The 23,133-nt window shown below is 36.0% G+C and overlaps 1 protein-coding gene across 1 annotated transcript in view; it reads right to left on the bottom strand.

Moving 5' to 3' along the window:
- RNGTT (RNA guanylyltransferase and 5'-phosphatase) overlaps positions 1–23,133 on the bottom strand; it is a 219,081-nt gene that overhangs the window by 90,843 nt on the left and 105,105 nt on the right. Inside the window, exons 12-13 of the mRNA XM_065888674.1 lie at positions 20,123–20,191; positions 467–567 (exon numbers count right to left, since the gene is read on the bottom strand). Coding sequence (XP_065744746.1) covers positions 467–567; positions 20,123–20,191 — 170 coding nt within the window. The remainder of the gene's footprint in view (positions 1–466; positions 568–20,122; positions 20,192–23,133) is intronic.

Here is a 23,133-nt window from a genome sequence, read left to right as displayed (position 1 = left end):
ATGTAATTCCACAATTAAAACCCTACCCTAATAAAGTATAGATAAGTGTTTGCTATCCAAATGCAAACATGAAGTAGTTTCCTTCAAAGGAAAAAAGGCTTGTTTCAAAACATTTAATTATAATATTAATGATCATATCTTATATCTGTAATTCACTGAACAGGATTACTTTCAAGTAAAATGTATTTTCACTTTTACAATTAAACACAGTTCATTTTTTTATATTAGAAATAACTTTCTAAAATTAGTGAAGTTTAAAGGATGCTACCAACATGTTAGCTGTGATAGGTCAAAGAAGTAATCTGGGAAAATGAGATCGATTTATGGGTACATACATAGAGTATACGTAAAAGTACTTTACTTTCTTTTTGTAAAGTGTATGTAAAATACCCAGTAAACAGTGAAGCCTTATGCAAACGGTATTATTTCATGTAAAAATCATGGGGAAACAAAGGGGCATACTTACCCTTCTCCTCCCATTCTTGTTATCTTTAGGCGAAAATCCACAGAATTCAAACTGGGAGGCTTCCATTTCAAAATATCATCACATCGACCAGGTTTATATTTCTAAAGTGATAAAATGATGATAATAGTTAATATGAAGCTAAAAAATTAAACATCTGATTTATTAAATATAATATCAATTACTTTTCATTAAGCAAAATCACTACTTTTTTCTGAATATAATTCTTGTTATTTTTAACTGATGAGTGAAGTTAGATATCAACCATCTTACTGATGGCCTCTTTTTCCTGCCAAAGCATGTAGACACTTGTTTGTGAAAGTCTCGAAAAATAATGAAACCTGTTATTCCCTCCAATCCTACTATAACTTAAAGGAAGTTTGATCATTTTTTTTAAATTTTGTTCCTTCTTATTCAATAGCTTTACTGTGGGATAATTCACAATTAATAAAATTAACTAATGAATTTTGTCAAATGGATACAATCATGTAACAATCGCCAGAATCATGATATACAGCATTTCAATCACCCCCAAAAAGTTTCCCCTTGACAGCTGCAGTCAGCTCCCTGTTACCAACTCTCCAGCAAGAGTGACCTTCTTTCTGTCACTATAGTTGTGCCTTTTCTAGAATTCATAAGAAATTCTTACACAAGGTTTTGCTATATGCTGGTGCATATATTAGCTTGTTCCTTTTTATTAAACTGAGCAGGATTCCATTCTATGCATATACCACAAATTGTTTATGCATTTACAAGTTGATGGATATCTGGGTTGTTCCCATTTTTAGGCTACCAGGAATGATGCTGGTCTGAACATTTGTGTGGACATCTGTTTTCATAACTTTTGGGTAAATACCCAGCAGGAGAATGGCTGGGTCACATGGTTAATGTATGTTTAACTTTACAAGCAGCTGTCAAATCGTTTTCCAAAGTGGCAGTGACATCTTCCATTCCCACCAGTAATACATGAGAGATCAAATTGCTCCACATCCACCCTAGGACTAGGCATTGTCGGTCTTTTTAATTCTAAAGTATGTCTCATAATTTTAATTTGCATTTCTCTAAATGACAGATGTTGAAGATCTTCTAATTTGCTTATTTGCTGCTATCTGTGTATTTTCTTTGGTGAAGTGTCTGTTCAAAATTTTTCCCTTGTTTTTACTGGGTTATCTCCTTATAAGTGAACTGGAAGAGTTGTTTACATATTCTGGATAAATAGCCTTGTTTGGATACATGTACTGCAAATATTTTCTACCAGTTTTTGTCTTGCTTTTTCATTTTCTTAACAATTTCTTTTGAATATATTTTAATGAAGTCAAAATCAACTATTTTTTCCAGCTTTATTGAAGTATGATTGAGAAATAAAAAATTTAAGGTATACGACATGATGTTTTGATATATGTATACACTGTGAAATAATTACCACAATCAAGCTAATTAACATATCCATCATCACACAGTTACTTCTTTGTGTATGTTGTAAGAACATTTAAGATCTATTCCCTTAGGAAATTTCAAGTATACTTTATTATTAACCACAATCACCATGCTATACATTAGGTTTCCAGAACTTATTCATCTTATAACTGAAAGTTTCTACCCTTTGATCAATATGTCCCCTCTTCCCCTACCCCCCAGCCGCTGATAATCACCATTCCACACTCTAAGTTTGACTTTTTTTTTAAGATTCCATATATATATATATAAGAGCTTATTTCACTTAGCATAATGTACTCCAGGTTCATCCGTGTTGTCACAATTGGCAGAATTTCCTTCTTTCTTAAGGCTGAATAATATTCCATTGTATATGTATACCATTATTTTCTTTAACCATTCATCCACTGATGGACACTTAGGTTGTTTCCACATTTTGGCTACTGTGAATATCGCTGCAGTAAAGATGGGAATGCACGTGTCTCTTCAAGATGATTTTATTTCTTTCGGATACATATCCAAAAGTGGAACTGCTGAATGACATGTAAGTTCTATTACTAATTTTTTGAGAAACCTCCATATTATTTTTCATAAGAGCTATATCAATTTACAGTCCTACCAACAGTGCACAAGGGTTCCCTTTTCTCCACATCCTCACCAGCAAGTTATCTTTTCACTTTTTGATGATGGCCACCCTAACTGGTGTTAGGTGATATCTCAATGTGGTTTTGATTTCCATTTTCCTGATGATTAGTGATGTTGAACATCATTTCAAAATCACCAATTTTAAACTTTTACAATTTGTGCTTTTTGTGCCCTCTTTAAGGAATCTTTGCCTATCCTAAGGTCACTGCAACTTTCTACTACATTTTCTTAGAGAAATTTTATAGTTTTAACTCTTATTTTTAGGTATATGTCCATTTGAGGTTAATTTATTTATAAGATGTGAAGTAAGGGACTGTTTGTTGTTTGGCAGTTGGATATCAATTTCATCCAGCACTGTTTGTTAAAAGATTATCCTTCTCTCACTGAATTGCCTTGACATCTTTGTCAAAAATCAGTTGTTTATAGATATAGATATATTTCTATTCTTACTAATCTGTTGCATTGATAAACATGCCTCTCCTGCTCATAGCATATTGTCTTGATAACTCTAGCTCTATATTAAGTTTTGAAAGCAGGTTATGTAAGTCCTCAACTTTGTTTTTCCTTTTCCAAATTTTCTTAGCTAATGTAGCATTTACATTTCCACATATATTTTATTTTATTTTTTTTTTTATTTATTTTATTTTTGGCTGCATTGGGTCTTCATTGCTACGTGCAGGCTTTCTCTAGTTGCGGCGAGCGGGGACCACTCTTCATTGTGGTGCGCGGGCTTCTCATCGTAGTGGCTTATCTTGTTGCAGGGCATGGGCTCTACGCACAGGTAGTTGTGGTGCGCAGGCTCTAGAGCACAGGCTCAGTAGTTGTGAAAGGGCTCAATTGCTCTGCGGCAGGTGGGGTCTTCCCAGATCAGGGCTCGAACCTGTGTCCCCTGCACTGGCAGGCAGATTCTTAACCACTGCGCCACCAGGTAAGCCCTCCACATATACTTTAAAATTACCTGGTCAATTTCTATGAAAAATAAGTTTACTGGGATTTTAAGTAAGCCTGCAGTAAATTAATAGATCAATTAAGGGAAAAATAACATCTTAACAATACTGAATCTTTTGATTCATGAACACTTCAAATCTCTCTATTTACTTAGTACTTAGGTCTTCCTAAATTTCTCTCAGCAATGTTTTGTAGTTTTCGATATACAGGTCTTGCACAACTTTTGTTAAATTTCTTCCTAATAATGTAATACTTTGGTGGTATTATCAATACAAAAAATCGGTTGTTTCTATACAACAGCAATGAATAATCCAGAAAGGAAATTAAGAAATCAATTCCATTTACAATAGCATCTAAAAGAACAAAATACCTAGGAATAAATTTAACAAAGGAAATGAATGGTCTATATACTGAAAACTACAAAACATTACTGAAAAAGTTTAAAATGACCTAAAAATGGAAAGATATCCCATATTCATAGATAGGAAAACTGATATTGTGATTTATAATAAATATACATTTGGTCTTCATCCCCACTTCTGTCACAGAGCTCCTAAAACCCTTGGAATTTCCAAAGTGAAGAGAGTAATATGGGTCTTTTATTATGCTAATGAGGTGACTTTGAGGTAACACCTAGGGATGGGGTCTAGTTGCCAGGAGCCAACCAAGTGATCAGAGGGTTGGAACTTTCAGTCCCACCCCTCTGACCTCTGGGGAGGGGAGGGGGGCTAGAAGTTGGATCAATTGCCAGTGGCCAATGGTTTCATCAATCATGCCTGTGTAATCAAGGCTCCATAAAAACCAAAAAAGAAAAATGGGGTTCAGAAAGTTTCTGGGCTGGTGAACACATGGATATTCAGGAAGAGGGGGTGCCTCGAAAGGGCACAGAAGTTCCACACCCCTCCCCCATGCCTTGCCTTATGTATCTATTTCCTCTGGCTATTCCTGAATTACATCCTTTTATAATAAACCAGTAATCTAGTAAGTAATATATTTTTCTGAGTACTGTGAGCCACCCTCGCAAACTAATTGAACCTGACAAGGGGGTCATGAGAACTTCTGATTTATAGTCAGGTGGTAAGAAGTACCGGTAACAACCTGGAATTTAACTGGTGTCTGAAGGCCAAGGACAGGGTCCTTGGAACCTCCAATCTACAGCTAGTCAACTAGAAGCACAGGTAATAACATGAACTTGCAACTGCCATCTGAAGTTAAGGAGTGGGGGAGGGTGGGAAAACTGGAAGCAGTACAGTTTTGAAGAGCCCTCAACCTGTTGAATCTGACGCTATCACTGGGTAGACAGTGTCAGAATTGAGTTGAATTGTAGGACACCCAGCTGGTGTCAGAGAAGTGCTTGTTGGTGTGGAAAACCCCCTCCACACTGGGACTGGTCTCAGGACACCCATTAAGAAGAATTAATATTGCTAAACTGTCAATACTACTCAAAGCAATCTATAGATTCAATGCAATCTCTATCAAAATTCCAACAACTTTTTCTTTTTAACAGAAATAGGAAAGCCAATCCTCAAATTCATATGCAGTTACAAGAGACCCTGAAGAGCCAAAACAATCTTGAAGAAAGAACAACACAAAGTTATAAGACTCACACTTTCCAATTTCAAAACTTACTATAAAGCTACAGTAATCAAAACAGAGGTGTTGACATAAGGACAGATATTTAAACCAATGGAATAAAACTGAGAGTACAGAAATAAACTCATACATTGATAGCCAATAGCCAATTGATTTTTTTTTACAAGGATGCCAAGTCCACTCAACGGTGAGAGAATACTCTCTTCAAAAAATGATGCTGGGACACTGATTTCCACAAGTAAAAGAATGACGTTTGGAACCCTATCTCCCATCATATACAAACACTAACTAAAAATGGACCAATGCCCTAAATATAACAGCTAAAACCATAAAACTCTTACAAGAAAACACAGGGGTAAATTTTCATGATCTTGAATTTGGTGGTGAATTGTTAGATATGACATCAAAAGCACAAGCAATAGGGCTTCCCTGGTGGCGCAGTGGTTGAGAGTCTGCCTGCTGATGCAGGGGACACGGGTTCGTGCTCTGCTCTGGGAAGATCCCACATGCCGTGGAGCGGCTAGGCCCGTGAGCCATGGCCGCTGAGCCTGCACGTCCGGAGCCTGTGCTCCACAACAGGAGAGGCCACAACAGTGAGAGGCCCACGTACTGCAAAAAAAAAAAAAAAAAGCACAAGCAATAAAAAAAAATAGATAAACTGGACTTTATCAAAACTAAAACACTTGTGTATCACAAGATATCAAAAAAGTGAAAAGATAACCTACAGAATGGGAAAAATGTGCAAATCATATACCTGATAAGGGTTTAATATCCAAAATACATAAAGAACTCCTACAACTCAACAACAAAGACAACCCAATTTTTAAAATTGTCAAAGAACTTGAATACACATTTCTTCCATAGAAGAGATACAAATGGTGAATAAGCACATAAAAAGATGCTCAGTATCATTAGCCATGAGGGAAATGTAAATCAAAACCATAATGAGATACTACTTCATATGGGTGGCTGTAATTTTTTTTTTTTTAGAGGAAAATAACAAGTGTTGGAGAGGATGTGAAGAAATTAGTAACCATGTATGTTGCTGTAAGGAATACAAAATGATCCAGCCACTATGGATAATAATTTGACAGTTCCTCAAAAACTGAATTTGAAACACAGAATTACCATATGACTCTGCACATGGTAGAGCAAAAAAAATTGGAAACAGGGACCCAGATACTGACATGTCTACAATCTAGGTTTCCATCACCATATAAATGGGTAAACAAAATGCAGTATATACATACAATGGAATATCATTCTGCCACAAAAAAGAATGAAGTTCTGACACATGATACAAAATGAATGATCCTCAAAAACACTATGCTAAGTGAAATAAGCCAGACACAAAAGGACAAAAATGGTATGATTCCACCTGTATGAAATATCCACAATAGGCAAATTCATAGTGACAGAAAGTAAATTAGCGGTACCAAGGGCAGGGGGTGGAGGCGGGGGGCATTGAGGGGGTGGGCGGAAGGAGCGTTATTGCTTAGCGGTTACAAAACTTCTCTTTGCACTGATGTAAAAGTTGTGGAAATGGTTGTACAACATTGTCCATCTAATCAAAGAGACTACAGCACAGGAAAAAAGTGTTTTAAATTATTCTAGAACATAGTAAAAAGAGAAAATCTTTTACTTTGGTGGCTATGGACTTATTATAGAGGAATGAAGATTGAAAGCTTTGAGTAATGGGTAATATTCACTAATGCAGACTTATACCATGACGTAAATACGAGCAAAACACTTGGGTAGAAAAATATAGAATCTCCTGAAGGAGAGGAAAGTATGTCAATTCAGCGAGGGCATTATGGGGGATGGGGCCATATTATAAGAAAGGTACTCAGGAAGGAAAAACTGCTAAGTGTTCTCATTACTAATATTTTTTTAGATATACGAGTCAAATTGCATTCTAACAGATTTTTATAAATTTGAGGAAAAAATGCAAAAACCCTAGTCATCGGATCTCTTATTTCAAACAGAAGTCCATATAATGACAAATTTAGTATAACAAGTTTTGCTAAGAAAGACAAACGATTGGAGTTGATGGGAAAGACATTTTATCTGTAGCAAATTTAAGAACATAATGCACACTATTTTCCCCCAAGGCTTGTGCTTAAACATGAATGAATATAAAATCAAATATATAATATTTCAGTGGAAGTTTTTGTCCATTTATTTGCCCTGAGAGATTCATTTAGGTAACACATGTCCTTCAGGATGATCACAAATAAACCTCTTTAGACTTACTGAATATAAATGTTTTTATAAATGTTAAAACTGCTAAATTTTCCAGTCGTGACCCCATTAATAAAAATAATAATAAAAGTTAGTCTTTTTTCTAATAAAGTCTATCTGACAGAAACATCACAGACCTTTTAGTAAGAGTGGTTCCCTATGGTAGTGAAGGGTAAAAAGGAGTGAGGGGAGAAAGGAGTGTCAGCATCCCACACCAACCCCACTCACAACAGCTGCCAAGGGACTGTCACATGTACAAACAAACCATCATTTACTTCTGTTCTCTATTCATTTAGATGACTATGAGTATGAGACCACTTCGAAAACCAACACCAATCTAAGTTATTAAATTTAGGAAATATTAATGATTGTACAGCTTTAAAATATTTCATAATGGGTACCTAATAACAAATTCTAAACGTAATTTTAATATAATATTATTTGTAAAATACCTACTAACTATCCTTCACATTCTTCTCTCTGGAAATCATCTAATGGAGAATAGCATATACTGACTCTTCTGCTTTTACACAGCAATAGTTCAAGTACATAAGTCATTCCTCATCTGACTGTACACCAAACCATTTATATTAATCTGAAAGCCTAGACTTGACATGACTGAGAATTTCAAAGCACCTTTATGAAAATCAATGAAATGCCTGACAAAAATTTTCAGGAAATTATATTTTAAAAATACTGTAGTTCTGAATTACCGAATATAAATGCAACAACATAGATCCCATGAGTAAAATATATTTAAATACCTGTTCGAATGTAAATTCTACTTCAGTAAAATCATGTCTGATCATGTGCCTACAAAACAATTAGTTAAATACTTGATAAAAAATTTTAAAAATATGGGCTTCCCTGGTGGCGCAGTGGTTGAGAGTCCGCCTGCCGATGCAGGGGACACGGGTTCGTGCCCCGGTCCGGGAAGATCCCACATGCCGCGGAGCGGCTGGGCCCGTGAGCCATGGCCGCTGGACCTGCGCGTCCGGAGCCTGTGCTCCGCAATGGGAGAGGCCACAACAGTGAGAGGCCCGCGTACCGCAAAAAAAAAAAAAAAATTAAAAAATAAAGTGAAAATTTTTTAAACTTATAAAATATTAGTCTCAGGTATTTTTAAATTTATATGTTTAAATAGAATATTTTAGATTATGAAATGACTTAAATTAGCACTATTCACAAAAGACTATGTATATCAATAATTATTTAAAAATCCTTTTTTCAAGTTCCCCAAAATAATAAGGTCAAAGATATTATATAATACAGGGAATTAAGCATTTTAAATATAAATATTTGTGAGTCCTCAAACTTGAAACACACTTGCTGAATATAAACAAGGGTACAAAAACATCCTTTCAAGCTACATTTTCCAATGTATAATTAGGGGGTAATGCATTTTAATTTCATTAAACTCACCAGCATGTATCTAGAGTAAAATAATTATCAAAGCTATATTTAATTGATACATATAATACTTAGTTCTACAGAAGCAAATCTGATTTTACCAGGTGAGTTGTTCAATAAAAAATTAGAGATAGATTATGTCTGAAAGCAATTACCAATACTACCTGAGATGTCCATTATTATCTTTAAAAAGAAAAAATGTAATGAATGCAGATGTCAGGCAACCAATTAAGATGCTTAAGGAAGTGTTTACCAAATGAGAGCAGAACCTGGCTTAAAGGTACAGGATGGCCATGTGCCAAAGAAGTCCTCTAAAACTAAAAGAAAATGAAATGGAGGCAGAAGTGATATACCTGCTATACAAAACAGTGGTTCTCAATTACAGATTTTACCCCCCAGGGGATATTTGGCAATGCCTACATTTTTGGTTGTCACGCTGGGGAGGGAAGGGTGAGCTACTGCCATCTAGTGGGTAGAAGCCAGGGATGTTTCTAAACATCTTACAACGCACAGGACAGCTGTACACAGCAAAGAATTACCCAACCCAAAATGTCAATGGTACCAAAGTTGAGAAACTGATCTAAAGGAAGCTAGTAGTAATAACAACAAAGAGGACAAGATATCTGGTTCTCCTTTGCCTCTACTAACTACTAACTTCATGATTCAAAGCAAATTCAAAGTGTGGGCTTCATCTATTTCACTTGCAAAAATGCAAGAGCATTTTGCTTGCCTAAAAACAGGATATCTAAACCAGAGATACCTAAAATGCTTTGTAGCCCATGCTACTCTATGATTTCCACTAGTAAAATGTGAGCAGTTATGTTATCGTAATATATATTCCAGGCCCTGCACTGAAACCTGAGACATACTGTCCTCTTCAGAAGGCTCACATCCTGAGGCTAGGAAAGATCCCTGGCCTTACCATATATTAGTTTTATTTTTGTTGTTTGTCTAGAATTTAGTTTTAAAGAAAGCAGAAAAGATCCTCTTTGGTAATTCTACTGGACAGAAAAGTAAAACAACTCTAGATTTATTGACTTGATTATATCCTTTTGCTCATGTTTCACTGAGAAGCAAATAACCAACACCTATTTTGCAAAACAAGACACATAAATATCCTGTATGGAGGGAAAGTCCCTAATCAACACTAACTACCTACTATGTGCCTAGTACCATACTAGTTGGGGAAGATACAAATTCTCCCAAGACAGTGGGCTCAACCACAGTGAGGCTTTTGATATAACCTCCAAGAGAGATTAGAGAAGTACTCAAATGAACACAAACAAAGTTGCTGAGGAAGAACAACAGAGAAACATGAAAATCAGGGGGTAGGGGTAAAGGAAGTTTTCTTGAACAAGAAAAATGCATGAATTGAATTCTGAAGAATAATTAGGCTACAAGAAAGTTCTACACAATGAGAACACAAATATACCTGAGTTGAGGGGAAGTCTGCTCAAGTTTTCTGAGACTAAATTGGCCCAGTGCTCTATGCTGTTCTTGTTGATGTAGAGGAGGTGAAGAGTCGATCTCCTATAAAAATAGCTCAAGGCAACCCCTTGGTATTTCATTTCTAAAAAGTTACAAACTTGGTAAAGATAGTAGGGAGAGGTATCATAGAAAGAAGCAGGGGAAGAAAACAGAGAATTCCCATTTTCAAAAGCTTGCTGACATTTCTCATCTGCTTATGGAAGTTTTACTACTACTTATGGAAAGTGAAGTTGTCATTTGAGAGTAAAATTTAATATTAGAGAATTAATACAATTTCTTGGCTTAATAGGTTGGAAAACTTACTCAAAAATACATTTGTATTACTATTTCTATTATCTGATTCACAAGTCTAATTTCTTGCTGTTGTTTTAATATAAAATAACCTATAGCTTACATTTCTAATGAAATAATTTCGGAAAAAATACAGTTACACCAAGACCTCTGCAACTTCAGCTTTACTTTCCATGTCTGGGCGGTTCCATATAACTACACATGAAATTAAACTTTAACCAGTAAGGAAATGGGGGTAAAGACAAGTTAAATGAAAATACCCAGTTAGTATCAAGACCAGTTAATAGACCTGAGTAAGAATACTAGAAAAATGAGGGGTACTGAAAGCATGCAGTAAACTCCCTCTTTTTACAGATTAACTGGTAACCCAAATCGTTAGACTTGTCCAAAAAATTCCCAAATCACAGTAATACAGAAATCTTTCCACTATTAACAAAAAAATACAGATTTATATCATTTGTCCAAAAGCAAATGATGTAAGGTTGGGTTAGATGATCTCATATTATAAAACTGTTCCAAAAAGAACCAAGTCAGTTGTATTCTAATTACTTTTAGCCTAGTTCTGTGTGGAGTGGTGAGTAGGAGGGACAAGCAACTGGCAATGCCGTGTCTAGTGGGAAGAGGGAGCTCAGACAACCGAATAAACCTCAGCACCTAAACCACTTACCTCTTCTCTCCCACTCAGGCCCCACTGAAAGCCTACTGAACCGTCTGTCCTGTCTCATCTCCGGCACACGCCCCATCTCCCAAAGTATCCTGGCCCTACTCCCTGGGCCCACCAACGTGCCTCTGCCACTCCATCAGTCTGCACTCTTCTCACACTGCCGCAGGGTCAAGTTTCTTCATAGCCCTTTGAGGGCAGAAACCCTGCCTTTATCCAGTTTTATTATTTCTTACTCAGCAATGTGTATAACATACAGTAGACACCCAATTTATTAGATGAAGGCATGAGCTAATATATTCCAAAGCTCAGGATTAACTCTCCCTTAATATCCAAGACTACTGCCATCTGGTATAAAATTCCATTAACTTTGACAGCTAGCAGATTCTCACAGTTTCTCCTCTTCTCTGGTGGTCACAAGTCTAAATAAACGTAGTCTACTGATAGGGGAATCAAACTCTAGATACAAGTAACATCTGCAGCCTAGTTACTTTATACATCAAGTACGTTACCCTCCTTTTTTGCTAATCTGGGCAGCGTAGTATCACTAAAATAATTTTCTCTGCTCCTAGTACTGGTACGAAGAAGAGCATTGTAAGAACACAGGGGAGAGTCACACTCACCGAATCAGCCGGGCTTCCCCAAGGAAGCCACACCTAATTTGATATTCAAAGGCTGAATGGGAGTAATACCGAAAGGAAGAAAACAGTTTGTTGCAGAAGAAACAGCTGGTGTAAAGATGTACTCATTACAAATACTTCAATTTGCAGCTTTTACAAAATGAATTGGTCTACCAGTAAAAAGCCCCACTGAAGTTATCAATGAACTTTGACAACAAAAGGAAAATTTATTCTAAATTGACAAACTGTATGTTTTAAAATATTTCCTCCTAGAAGTCTGAACTCCCCTAAGCATAAGGGATGGGAGCTATCAATAATAAGCCCTATCCTTCTGCTGATTCCAGTATGTCCCGAGATGCTCAAATTAGAGCACTAACAAAATATACATTAAAATACATGGCCGGACAAATCCTGAAAAGCAATGTGCTACCTTCCTCGAAAAGTGAAGTGGGAATAAAAATGTATTAACAAATTTGTATTTACTTATAAATGCATAAAGAAACTATGAGAAGATAAGTTAAAAACAAACAACAGTAGATAACTGAGGGAGGCGAGAAGGAGAGGGAGACTTTCTTCTCTGTATTTGTCTTACTACATGTTAAATATCTGTATTATCTAGTTAAAATTCAAATTAAACATATACCACTGTAAAACACAATTTTAAAAAAATCTACCATTTATTTTTCAATATTAAATGTTATCAATAAAAAAGAACTATCCCTAATTCACTGTGTTTAACATGTATCATTTATGTGAAAACTGATTTTGCACTTTATATATTTACCTTCTTGGAATTCACTGATTCCTTCATTTTGTGAAGTCCTTATTTACATTTATTTGTCCTTTTCTCTGCTAACAATATGTCATCATTAGCAGTGTCTTTTTGTTGTACAGTAACAGTATATATCTATATCTAGCTAAGGCTGATTACAAATTATTCCTCTTCAGCTGTTTATTTTGTCAACAAAATTCAATGGAAAAGCAAATGTTTTATTTATTAAGAAAGCTAGAACAATAATATTCTTCTCTTTTCTTCTTCCTTACACAAAAGCAAGCTAAGAATATTTTGCTGTGTTCCGAAAGTTGATTAAGGAAAAAAAATTAAAAATAAACAAGGTGTATTTTCTTCCTTGGCAGTTCACTATTACAATTCTTTGGAAATTATTACATATTTCTCAATTAAAAAAATAACATATTTCGGGGAAAGATAGAATGACACTTTTCCAGTCTGCCAGGAAACAGAGCCCTTCTTCAATTGAAGACCTATCAAAATATGCAAGCAAATGTCATGGCAACAGAAGCTTTCACCATGGTAACATCATCTCTGCTACAAAGGAAAACCACTCTAATTCGTCATGTACTTCAAGACAAGACATTAGACTAATTCCAATTTTCATTTTACAATCTATCCATAACATTCAATATACCTGGCAGTAGTAAAGACTTAATAAAAACATTAATATTTCACAAGAAAGCAATATTAAAATCAAAGCTGACTCTATTTACATGCAAATTGATTAATGGGTGAAACATAAAACCAAACTGACCCACCTTACAGAAAATCAAGATAGTGATGAAAACATAAAAAAACAATTCTATCACTATTGCTTGAGAGTAAATACTCTAAACTCAATACAGAAACAATTCTATGTTTTACTAATCACAATATAGCTGGCAGATAAAACAAGAAAAAGTCTTATTTTAATAAAACAAAGAAAATATTTCAAGTTTTTATTACCACCTCTATTTTGCAATTCATTACATGTAATTCTGTTTTTATTTCATAGTGAGGAGTATTAATGGCACAAAAATTCTTATCTAGAAACGTGTCTCCAGATGACAAAAGTAAAATCAAATATGATTTTTAAAAGGTTAGAAATCAATCATTACTACAAATAAAAATTTACTATGCTACATAAATCATTAAAACCGCTTGCAAAAGCTAGTAAACAAACACGGATTATCAACTTTATAAATTAAACTTAAAGATCTAATAGCTGTCAAGTAGAAGATCTACTACCTATAGCATATTAAAATGTCAAACGGCCAACTTAAAATATTCATTTTTAGGTAACAAACCACAAAAGATTAGCAATTCAAAATGTCAATGAAATCGTAAGACTGAAAACCTTATATATAAGGGTCTAATAAAACCTATCTGGTTTATGGTATAGACTAATAACCAGATGGAAAATTCAATCTGAAGATACTTCTTTTTAAAAATTATCACCTCAGTTTGTTCAAAGTTTGAGCTTTAAGCCTGAGAAAGACTAGAGGTTCATATTAAAATAAACAGCCAATTTCTTCTTCAAAGAAAACAGCCAATTTCTTCTTCAAAGAAAATACCCATTTTTCTCAAAATATTTAAATATTTTGGCAAGTATAACTTATACTTCAATTTTTTAAAACACTGTTTATGAATAAAGTAATATAGTTAAGTCACCTTTAAATAAAAATATCAGTTACTTTCACATCAACAGCAAAACACAAGGGGAAACAAAAAGGCAGCATGGGATAAAGAAGAGAGTAAGCTGGCTTCAAATCTAGGTTTGGTCTTTAACCTGAAAACAAGGGAAAATCACTAGAGATTAAGGAGGAAGACCACTCTGGATATGGTATGAAGAAAAGACTGGAGGGGGATAAAGTGGAGGCTGCAGGACCAGTTAGGACACTGCTGCAGTGGTCCAGGCAAGAGGCAGTGAATGACAAGTCACGCTGGAGTGTGGCAGTGGTAATGGAGAGAAAAGGGAATAATTTAAGAGAGATTTAGGAGATAAAGCAAGATTTGGAGATGGATTAGAGGGATAAAAGAAGGAAAGGCGTCAAAGATGACATCTAGATTTCTCACTCAAGTAACTGCATATAAGCAACTGAGGGATGAAATGTTGGGAAAGGATCATTTTGTACAGTTTGTATGTTGGCTTGTTTGGGGAGTAGGGATGGAGTTCAGCTTCAAAGTATACTGAGTTTCTGGTGTTTTTGAGAAATTTAAAAGGTAGTATCAGGGTAGGCAATTAAATAAACAAATCTGGAGCTTAAACAGAAACCAAGAGTCTGAGTCAGGCTTACAGGAAATAACTCAAGTGTGGAAGAGATTTCAAGGGAGAGAGCAGAGCATGGTAAAAAATGAAGGTCCAGCATACCGAGCCTTTAGAAACTCTGAACTTCAATGGTTAGTAGAAGACGAAAAGCTTGAGTGAGATGGAAAAGAAATGGCATGAAGCCACGCAAGAGAGTATTTTTAAGGAGGTGTGGACAGCGGTACAGACTACCACTAGATAATCCAGTAAGAAAAGGGCTGAAAAACGAACATGATTTTGCAAGGAAAAAGATCACTGGTAACCTTTCGAAAAAGCAGTTGATACAAATGGTATTTACTTAGATGAAGCCCCTTTTAAAACACAATCTTATCTAGAAGTACAATATATAAAAGAAATAAATCAGGGCTGTGGTGAGATAAACAGAATGCTTACCTAGTAACCTATTCCTGCACATGGTCCCCTGAGGCAATTCACAGAAACCCATAACTTTGGAAATTCATGTTTTGAAACCACTGGGCTAGATAATTAGAAGTATCTTTTCTGCTTCGATTTACTATAATTCTATAAGTGCAATTTAATCTACTTTTTTTAAATTGAGGCTTTCATGGTAATTAATGACTGCTGTATTTTAGGAAATATCAGATACTAGTACATTTCTTTATAAACACAAAGAAATATCCTAAGCTTTATTTTCCTGAATATACCATCCATTAGCTTTACTTGTCCTTTTTCTTATAAAAGTAATAAACTAAATGCAATTCTGGATGTGTTACAAGGTTATGTCTCTGAAAAATAGAACATTAAATCAAAAGGTAAATGAACTTTCTTCTAAGCTGGTGTTTGGGGTTCTGCCCTCAATAGAATCATCACTTTAATACAGTATCTTTATCACTGTTCCTCAATATTTTGCCAGGATTCAAAATACTTTCTTCTTCTTCTTCCTTTTTTTTTTTTTAGTAGTAGTAATATCTTCTACCTTCTACTCAACTTCTGTTCCCTCACTATAATTACTATAGTGAAGCAGAATTAACTTCTTGCTAAGTTTTAAGTAACTAGCACCAAACAAACGTAGGCCCAGAAGTTTTTACAAAAGTAGATGCACCAAGAATCCTCTTCATTTTTTGCCCTTCATTTGCCTTTGGAATATGTCTGTGGTATTAGAGAGTGGGCTGCAGATTATAAGTCAAGCTTTGCCCATCCCTGACCAGGATCTTCTCTCCACTTTATGCAGCCTCACTCAGATCGCTAAGCTGGTCACTCAAAATAGTCCCTTTCTTCATTTATTTAAACTGTTGGCTCAAGGAAGCCAACAGATGCAAAACCACACATTGTGAGAAGTTTGGGGGATTTTCTGATAAATGTTGTCGACTAAACATGTGCATTTATATCCACTTTGATTTGAAACCTCACTAAAATGGGAGTTACAGAAAAGAGAATCAATAGAAAAGGAAAAACAGGGGAGAAGACAACAGCAGAAAACAATGCGTCGAATTCTGGAAAGACAGAAAGTAGATGGAGAAGTTAACAGAGCAGAGAGCAAAGAACACTGAATACTAAGTGCTTGCAGCAACCAATACAAAGGCAGAGGAATTCCTGCTGAGTTCCCCAGAACAGGCTACGTAACATACAAAAACAGATACTGAGAAGGTTGCGAGGGGGTGAAAGGGAGACCTGGTACTGGAAACAGCCTGGGTAAAAGTCTTCACAAGGAGAATTTACACCTCCAGCTTCCCTCCTCCACCCTGGCAAGAGGCAGGAGATGTTTATTCTGTGGCAAAACTGAAGAACAGAAGCTCCAGTCCAGAAGATTCAAGAACCACAGAAGAGGAAAAGTGAACCTTGGAGAGTGAAGTGAAAAGTTTACCTACTGAAGAACACACCCTCGCCCCTTGATCTTCTCCATGCAGAGAATGCTAAAAAGCCAGGCAAATGCCACCCAGCAAGACACTGGAGGGTTGGTCTGAAGAATTCCAGGGAAAAGAACTGTGGATTCTAACATTTGCATATCCTCCAAAGTAAAAATAAAGGGTGAAAACGTATTTTAACATGACAAAAAATACAGGTTATCTCTGATATACTGTTTTATTTTGTCATAAGGGTCTAACACTCACCCTGCCTGCACTTCATTATTAAAACTGAGTTCATCCAAGATTTTAGACTTCCCCAGAAGGAAAACTTAGAAATGCTGGCAATTTTTACATTTTAAAGTTCTTGGCCTGATTAAGAGTCCTAAACTTCTAATTCAGAACTTGCTTTAAAAAGAAAGCCTAAGAAAGGAAGGTAACTTAAAACCTTAGAAGGACCAAAATAGAAATGACACTGGGTATTAGGGTCTATGGCTATTAGTTGGAAATGTCATATCAAGCTAAATAACTGCAGCAGGCTGAAAAATGGCCCCCAAAGATATTCAGGAAACTTTATGCCAAATGGTACGCCACTTATACCATAAATAGACAATGGTATCACTTACCCTAAGTAATAAGTAGCATTAAAAATTAGACATGATGGAAATGAACCAATGATACTAAACTCCAGTAGAGAACATTGCCCTTTGAACAGTGTAAAACTAAGTCCACACTCATTTTGTTAAAAAGGGAAAGATTAGCAAATCTTAGATATTCAAAACTAGAAATAAGTATAATTTATAAACTGAAAGAATGTATAAAAACTGGAATGGGACTAAATTCTCATTGTGTAATGCAATGTCATTTAATGCCCTGTCTCTGGACCACCTAAAATCATGTCTCCTGCCACCACTGGAAGCTACACCTGTCTGTAATCAACTCTCTTCTTACCTCCTTATACAAAAGACCTAGAGCGGGGCTTCCCTAGTAGCACAGTGGTTGAGAGTCCGCCTGCCGATACAGGGGACATGGGTTCGTGCCCCGGTCTGGGAAGATCCCACGTGCCGTGGAGCGGCTGGGCCTGTGAGCCATGGCCACCGGGCCTGTGCATGCGGAGCCTGTGCCCCGCAACAGGAGAGGCCACAACAGTGAGAGGCCCGCGTACCGCAAAAAAAAAAAAACAAAAAGCTTAAACTGGATTGGAGAACAGTAAAAGACCTGAAAAGAGCTCTACCTTATTCATTGAGAAGGCAAATTTAACATTGTAAAAACACTGATTTTCTCCAAATTAATCTAACTTCAAAGCGTTTCCATTTAAACTCCCAACAAGAATTTTTGGGTAACCTGACAAACTGATTGAAACTTGTATGTTAAACCAAATATCCACAAATACTTAAGAAAATCAATTATGAAGTCATCGTAATAACAAGTGTGGTTACTAGAAGAGGGACAGACTGATAAACCAACTTACTACACTAGACATCACAAGACTCACCTGTCAGGCCATTTCTCTTACATATACCAAAATCTCATACATGCATGGGTCTGAACCACCATGAGTTTAACAGAGTGAAACACTGTAATTCCTGTTATAGTTAGATTTTATTTCTTTCAATCCAGGGAGATTAGACTTAGAAAATACTGGAACTCAAAGATCTAATGTCTATCTTCCTAAAATAGTATTTTCTACTATTTCTGTCCCCAGCCTCTAACTCTCCTCCTCCTGCGACCACAAAAGATTTTTCCCTCCATCTGTTTGGCAAGGGGGGCTGGGAGGAAGACAGAAGCCAATCATATACCACGTTATACCTAAATTTGCATAATAGCAGAGTTTTACTATATACGTAAAGCATATATAATATAGCGTTTAATACATAATGTTCAAAAATATTACAGCCTCCTTCCCTTTTCTCCAGGTACCCAGTTTGATGTGTCTCTACATAACTTCACAACTAGCTTGCACCCTAATTTCTAAGGATAGAGTTAGTGAAGGCAAAATGAAGCTTATGACAAGGTGTGGCACATGAAATACAACTCTTTCCTATAAGAGCAGTGGTTCTCCTACTTGAAAACGCATCAGAGTCACTGGGAAAGCCTGAGAAAGCACAAATTGCTGGACTCCATTCCCAGCAGTTTCTCATCAGTAGGTCTGTGGTGAATGACATTTATAACAACTTTCTGGGTGGTGCTAATGCTACCTTGTCCACAGGCCACATTTTTTTTTTTTTTAAAGAAGATGTTGTGGGTAGGAGTTTATTAATTAATTAATTTATTTTTGCTGTGTTGGGTCTTCGTTTCTGTGCGAGGGCTTTCTCTAGTTGTGGCAAGCGAGGGCCATTCTTCATTGCAGTGTGCGGGCCTCTCATTATCGCGGCCTCTTTTGTTGCGGGGCACAGGCTCCAGACGCGCAGGCTCAGTAGTTGTGGCTCACGGGCCTAGTTGGCCCACGGCATGTGGGATCCTCCCAGACCAGGGCTTGAACCCGTGTCCCCTGCATTAGCAGGCAGATTCTCAACCACTGCACCACCAGGGAAGCCCACAGGCCACATTTTTGAAAAGCACTGCGCCACAGAGCACAGGTTCTCAAGTGAAGGCAAATTTGCCCTTCAGGGGAAATGAGGCAGTGAATGTGTATAGTTTTGGTTGTCACAAGCTAGAGGGGTGGGAGGGAGAAGTAATACTGGCACCTGGTAAGTACAGACCAAAGATGCTGTGAAACATCCTACCACGCACAGGACAGCTCCCCGCAGCAAAGGATTATGTGGCCAAAAACGTCAATGATGTGGAGGGAGGGAAACCTTACCATCAGTAAAACATAATTACTCCAAATATATGATCTGATCATTAAGTTGGTGAAAAGTTCTTCAGTGAGTTTCAGAAATCTGACATGGAATAAATATGCAAAGAATTGTGTTTTTCTTCAAATATTGATAACTCTAAATTTTACTCACCCATGGCAAAATGAAGTTTTAAAAATATTAATACTTAAAGATATACTGGGCTACAGAAAGAAATAAGCATTTATTTATATAAGGTTATTGGTAGATATCTAGTAAAGAAACAAAACATTCATTATGCAAGAGTAGTAAGAAAACTAATTATAAGACTAATAACTTCCTTGAAAAATAATGATCAGTCATATTTATTTCCTAAGCTAAGTGAAAAGCAAATAACTGTTCATTGTACTATTATATGTATTTAGTATAAAAGAAGTATTTTATTTTATAATGAAAATTTGTTTTAAGGAAAAGCAGTGATTATAGCAGTAATCAATCCTAAGTAAATATATTTAAGGAAAATGTACTTTATATATACATGCATGGGCATACACGGATACACACACTACACACTTTATATATACATGCATGGGCATACACACATACACACACTACACATACATACACACTACACACACACATGCACACAGAGACAAATGTACTTACTCCAGTGGGCTGGAAAATGAGACCATCCATTTCATGGCTGACTTCTTTGGCAAAGTTTCCTTCAAGTAGCTATAAAATAAACACACATATTTTTAGAAACACAATAATCGCTTTAAAAGTTTTTTAATTTTTTGTAAGCTTTATAAGAACTTCTTAATACATAAGCTTTAAAAATGGAAATACAAAATGGGGGAGAGGGGTGATCCAGAGGGATCTAGGTTAATATACTGTAAGATTATTTTTTAATATATGAAGGTTTCCATTCCATGGCAGGCTAGATATCTCGAACAACAGTTCTAACTACAATAACCAAAATGATGAATAAAATATTAAAAAAATTTTTTTCTTCTTCAGTTTTATTAAGATATAATTGACATACAGCACTCATCTCATACAGATACAAAATAAAAATAAATATATTTTTTCCTTGTGATGAGAACTCAGGATTTATGCTCTTAACAACTTTCATATATAACATACAGCAGTGTTAATTATATTAGTCATGCTGTATATTACATCCCTAGTACTTATTTATCTTACGACGGTGGTCAAAGGTACAAACTTCCAGTTATAAAACATATTTTTACATGCACTATGCTGAGCCAGCATAAAAGGAAGGAAGGCACAGGCCAAAACCGAAACAAAAGTAGAAACGTTGGGAAGTAATAAATAAAGGGAATAAAAATAAACATACACAAAAAAGGAGAGCGCAGAGAATCTTGCTTGGGGATAGATGGAGCCGGGATAAGATTCTCTGAGAATGGGTAAAAAGAAGCTAGCTCAAACATGGGGATCGCAGCCCCAAAATGCATTATCTGTGTTTTCCCCAAACCTTCAAGCAGAAAAATTTAACCTTTCTTTTTGTCCTACTTTTTGCCTCATTTTTTGTCTTTATTACATTTTTTTTCAAGCAAAAAAACTGCATTGCAAGGAATACACAGCATGAATTACAAATAACAAGCTTTTTCAATGCCATATCTACTGTAAAGCAGAGTTATAGGCCCAACGCTCTCTAATTAGTGCTGAACAAGTAGTTTTAAATGCTTCTCTTCCATGGATTTTTATATTATTCTGAAGAACTGAACATATGCATCACTGAGTGAGGACCTCCACACTGATTTTCTGCATCTCAGGGAAGAGAGCAGAAGATACTTTCACAGAGCCAGGAAATAATGTCATGTGACCCAGAGTCTGGCCAACTACCAAAAAAACATTTAGGATGGTTCTGGGATTCAAATATGTTCCACCAAAATTTTGGATATGCTGTGTGTTATTCAATCACAATCTTTCATCACAATCACATCCTCTAAAAAACCACTACACTTAAAGGCAGATTTGCATTCCAAAAGCAACAATCAAAATGTCCAGCATATTGCACATGCCACAAGATCTGTGATTCTCCTCCCAAACTGTGGCTTCATCTTCTCTGCCATTTCACTCCTTGAAATCTGTAATTTCTCTAAACTGGGGGCAGTTCAGCAAAGAAAAGTAAGAGCAATCCTAGTTTCTAACTGCTTTAAAACCAATTTGAGTTTGATTAATCTACACTTCCGTAAAGCTGTAATGCTCCTTAGTCAAATTCATGGGGACAGATATTACAGAGTCTTGGGGAGGAGAGAACAAGGTGTTAGCGTTTGATGGGTACAGAGTCTCAGTTTGGAAAGATGAAAAAGATCTGGAAATATAAGATGGCAACGGTTACACAACAATGTGAATGTACTTAAAGCCACTGAAATGTATGCTTAAAAATGATTAAATGGTCAATTTCATGCTACGCATATTTTACCACAATTCTGTTTCAACTGTAATGCTCTTGATATTTTCTTTTTTGTTGTGTTTTGTTCTTTCGTCTTATTATGACACTAAGAAAGTGGGGAGCTTGCAGACTGGGACTCTTAGAGCCATACTATACAGAGTTTGGCCAAATAGGTAAAAATTTCAGACCAGATCTGAAATTGATCTCCAATTCATTCATAGGTTTAAATGACCTACCCATATGAGTAGGAAACTGTTGAAGTAAAAGTGCAATATGGATTAAAAGTACTGATTTCTTATAGTGAACTAATGATGGGTAAAGGGTCAAACAAGAAAAAAAATGTATAAAATTGATAATTCTTGTACTTCATCATGTAAGAAAAGGTAACCTACTAAATTTATAGCATAAAATCCTGCTGAGGAATGAAGCAATGAAAACAAAATGCCACAATTATCTTTTTAAAAACACTTTTCAGGGCTTCCCTGGTGGCGCAGTGGGTGAGAGTCCGCCTGTCGATGCAGGGGACATGGGTTCGTGCCCCGGTCCAGGAAGATCCCACATGCCGCGGAGCGGCTGGGCCTGTGAGCCATGGCCACTGAGCCTGCGCGTCCGGAGCCTGTGCTCCGCAATGGGAGAGGCCGCAACAGTGAGAGGCCCACATACCGCAAAAAAAAAAAAAAAAAAAAAAAAAACACTTTTCAAAGGTTAAACAATTTGTTCTTTTATAGTAAGTACATCATTTACAGCAAGTAAACATAGCTTTTCCATTCTTAGACCATCTTTCTCCCATTCATATACTGGACCGTCCCTGTAGATAAAGTATATATAAAGTTAACAGTATAAAGTATAGTGTTGGCAAGACTCTAGATAACATGATGTTACCTGCTGCAGAAATGCAAGTAACTTCCTTTTTTATTTTACTCTAACTTTTTAAGAATCAGAGAATTTAAGGGACTATGAAACTTCTTAGGTCAAAAGAATACTGCTTGTTTTCACTCGTTTTACTGCTTATTGATTACTCTAGACAATATTTCTTTCTTTACTTAATACATTTACAATATTACCTAGCATATATTAAAGACCTACTACAAAGTGTTGTTGTGCTTGGTTCTTAATATATGTACATCATTCAAAACACACAACTCCTCATGAGATGTATAATTTTTAATTTTATATTACTATTCACTTCACCAGAAAAGGAAACTGAGACCATCAGCAATTAAGTGACTAGCTTCAAGTCAGACAGCTAAAAAAG

This window comes from Phocoena phocoena, chromosome 12 (genome assembly GCF_963924675.1).
Source record: "Phocoena phocoena chromosome 12, mPhoPho1.1, whole genome shotgun sequence".
In the NCBI taxonomy this organism is placed as follows: domain Eukaryota; kingdom Metazoa; phylum Chordata; class Mammalia; order Artiodactyla; family Phocoenidae; genus Phocoena; species Phocoena phocoena.
The sequence above is the reverse complement of the archived record's forward strand: the minus strand, read 5'-3'. Positions and strand labels throughout refer to the sequence as shown.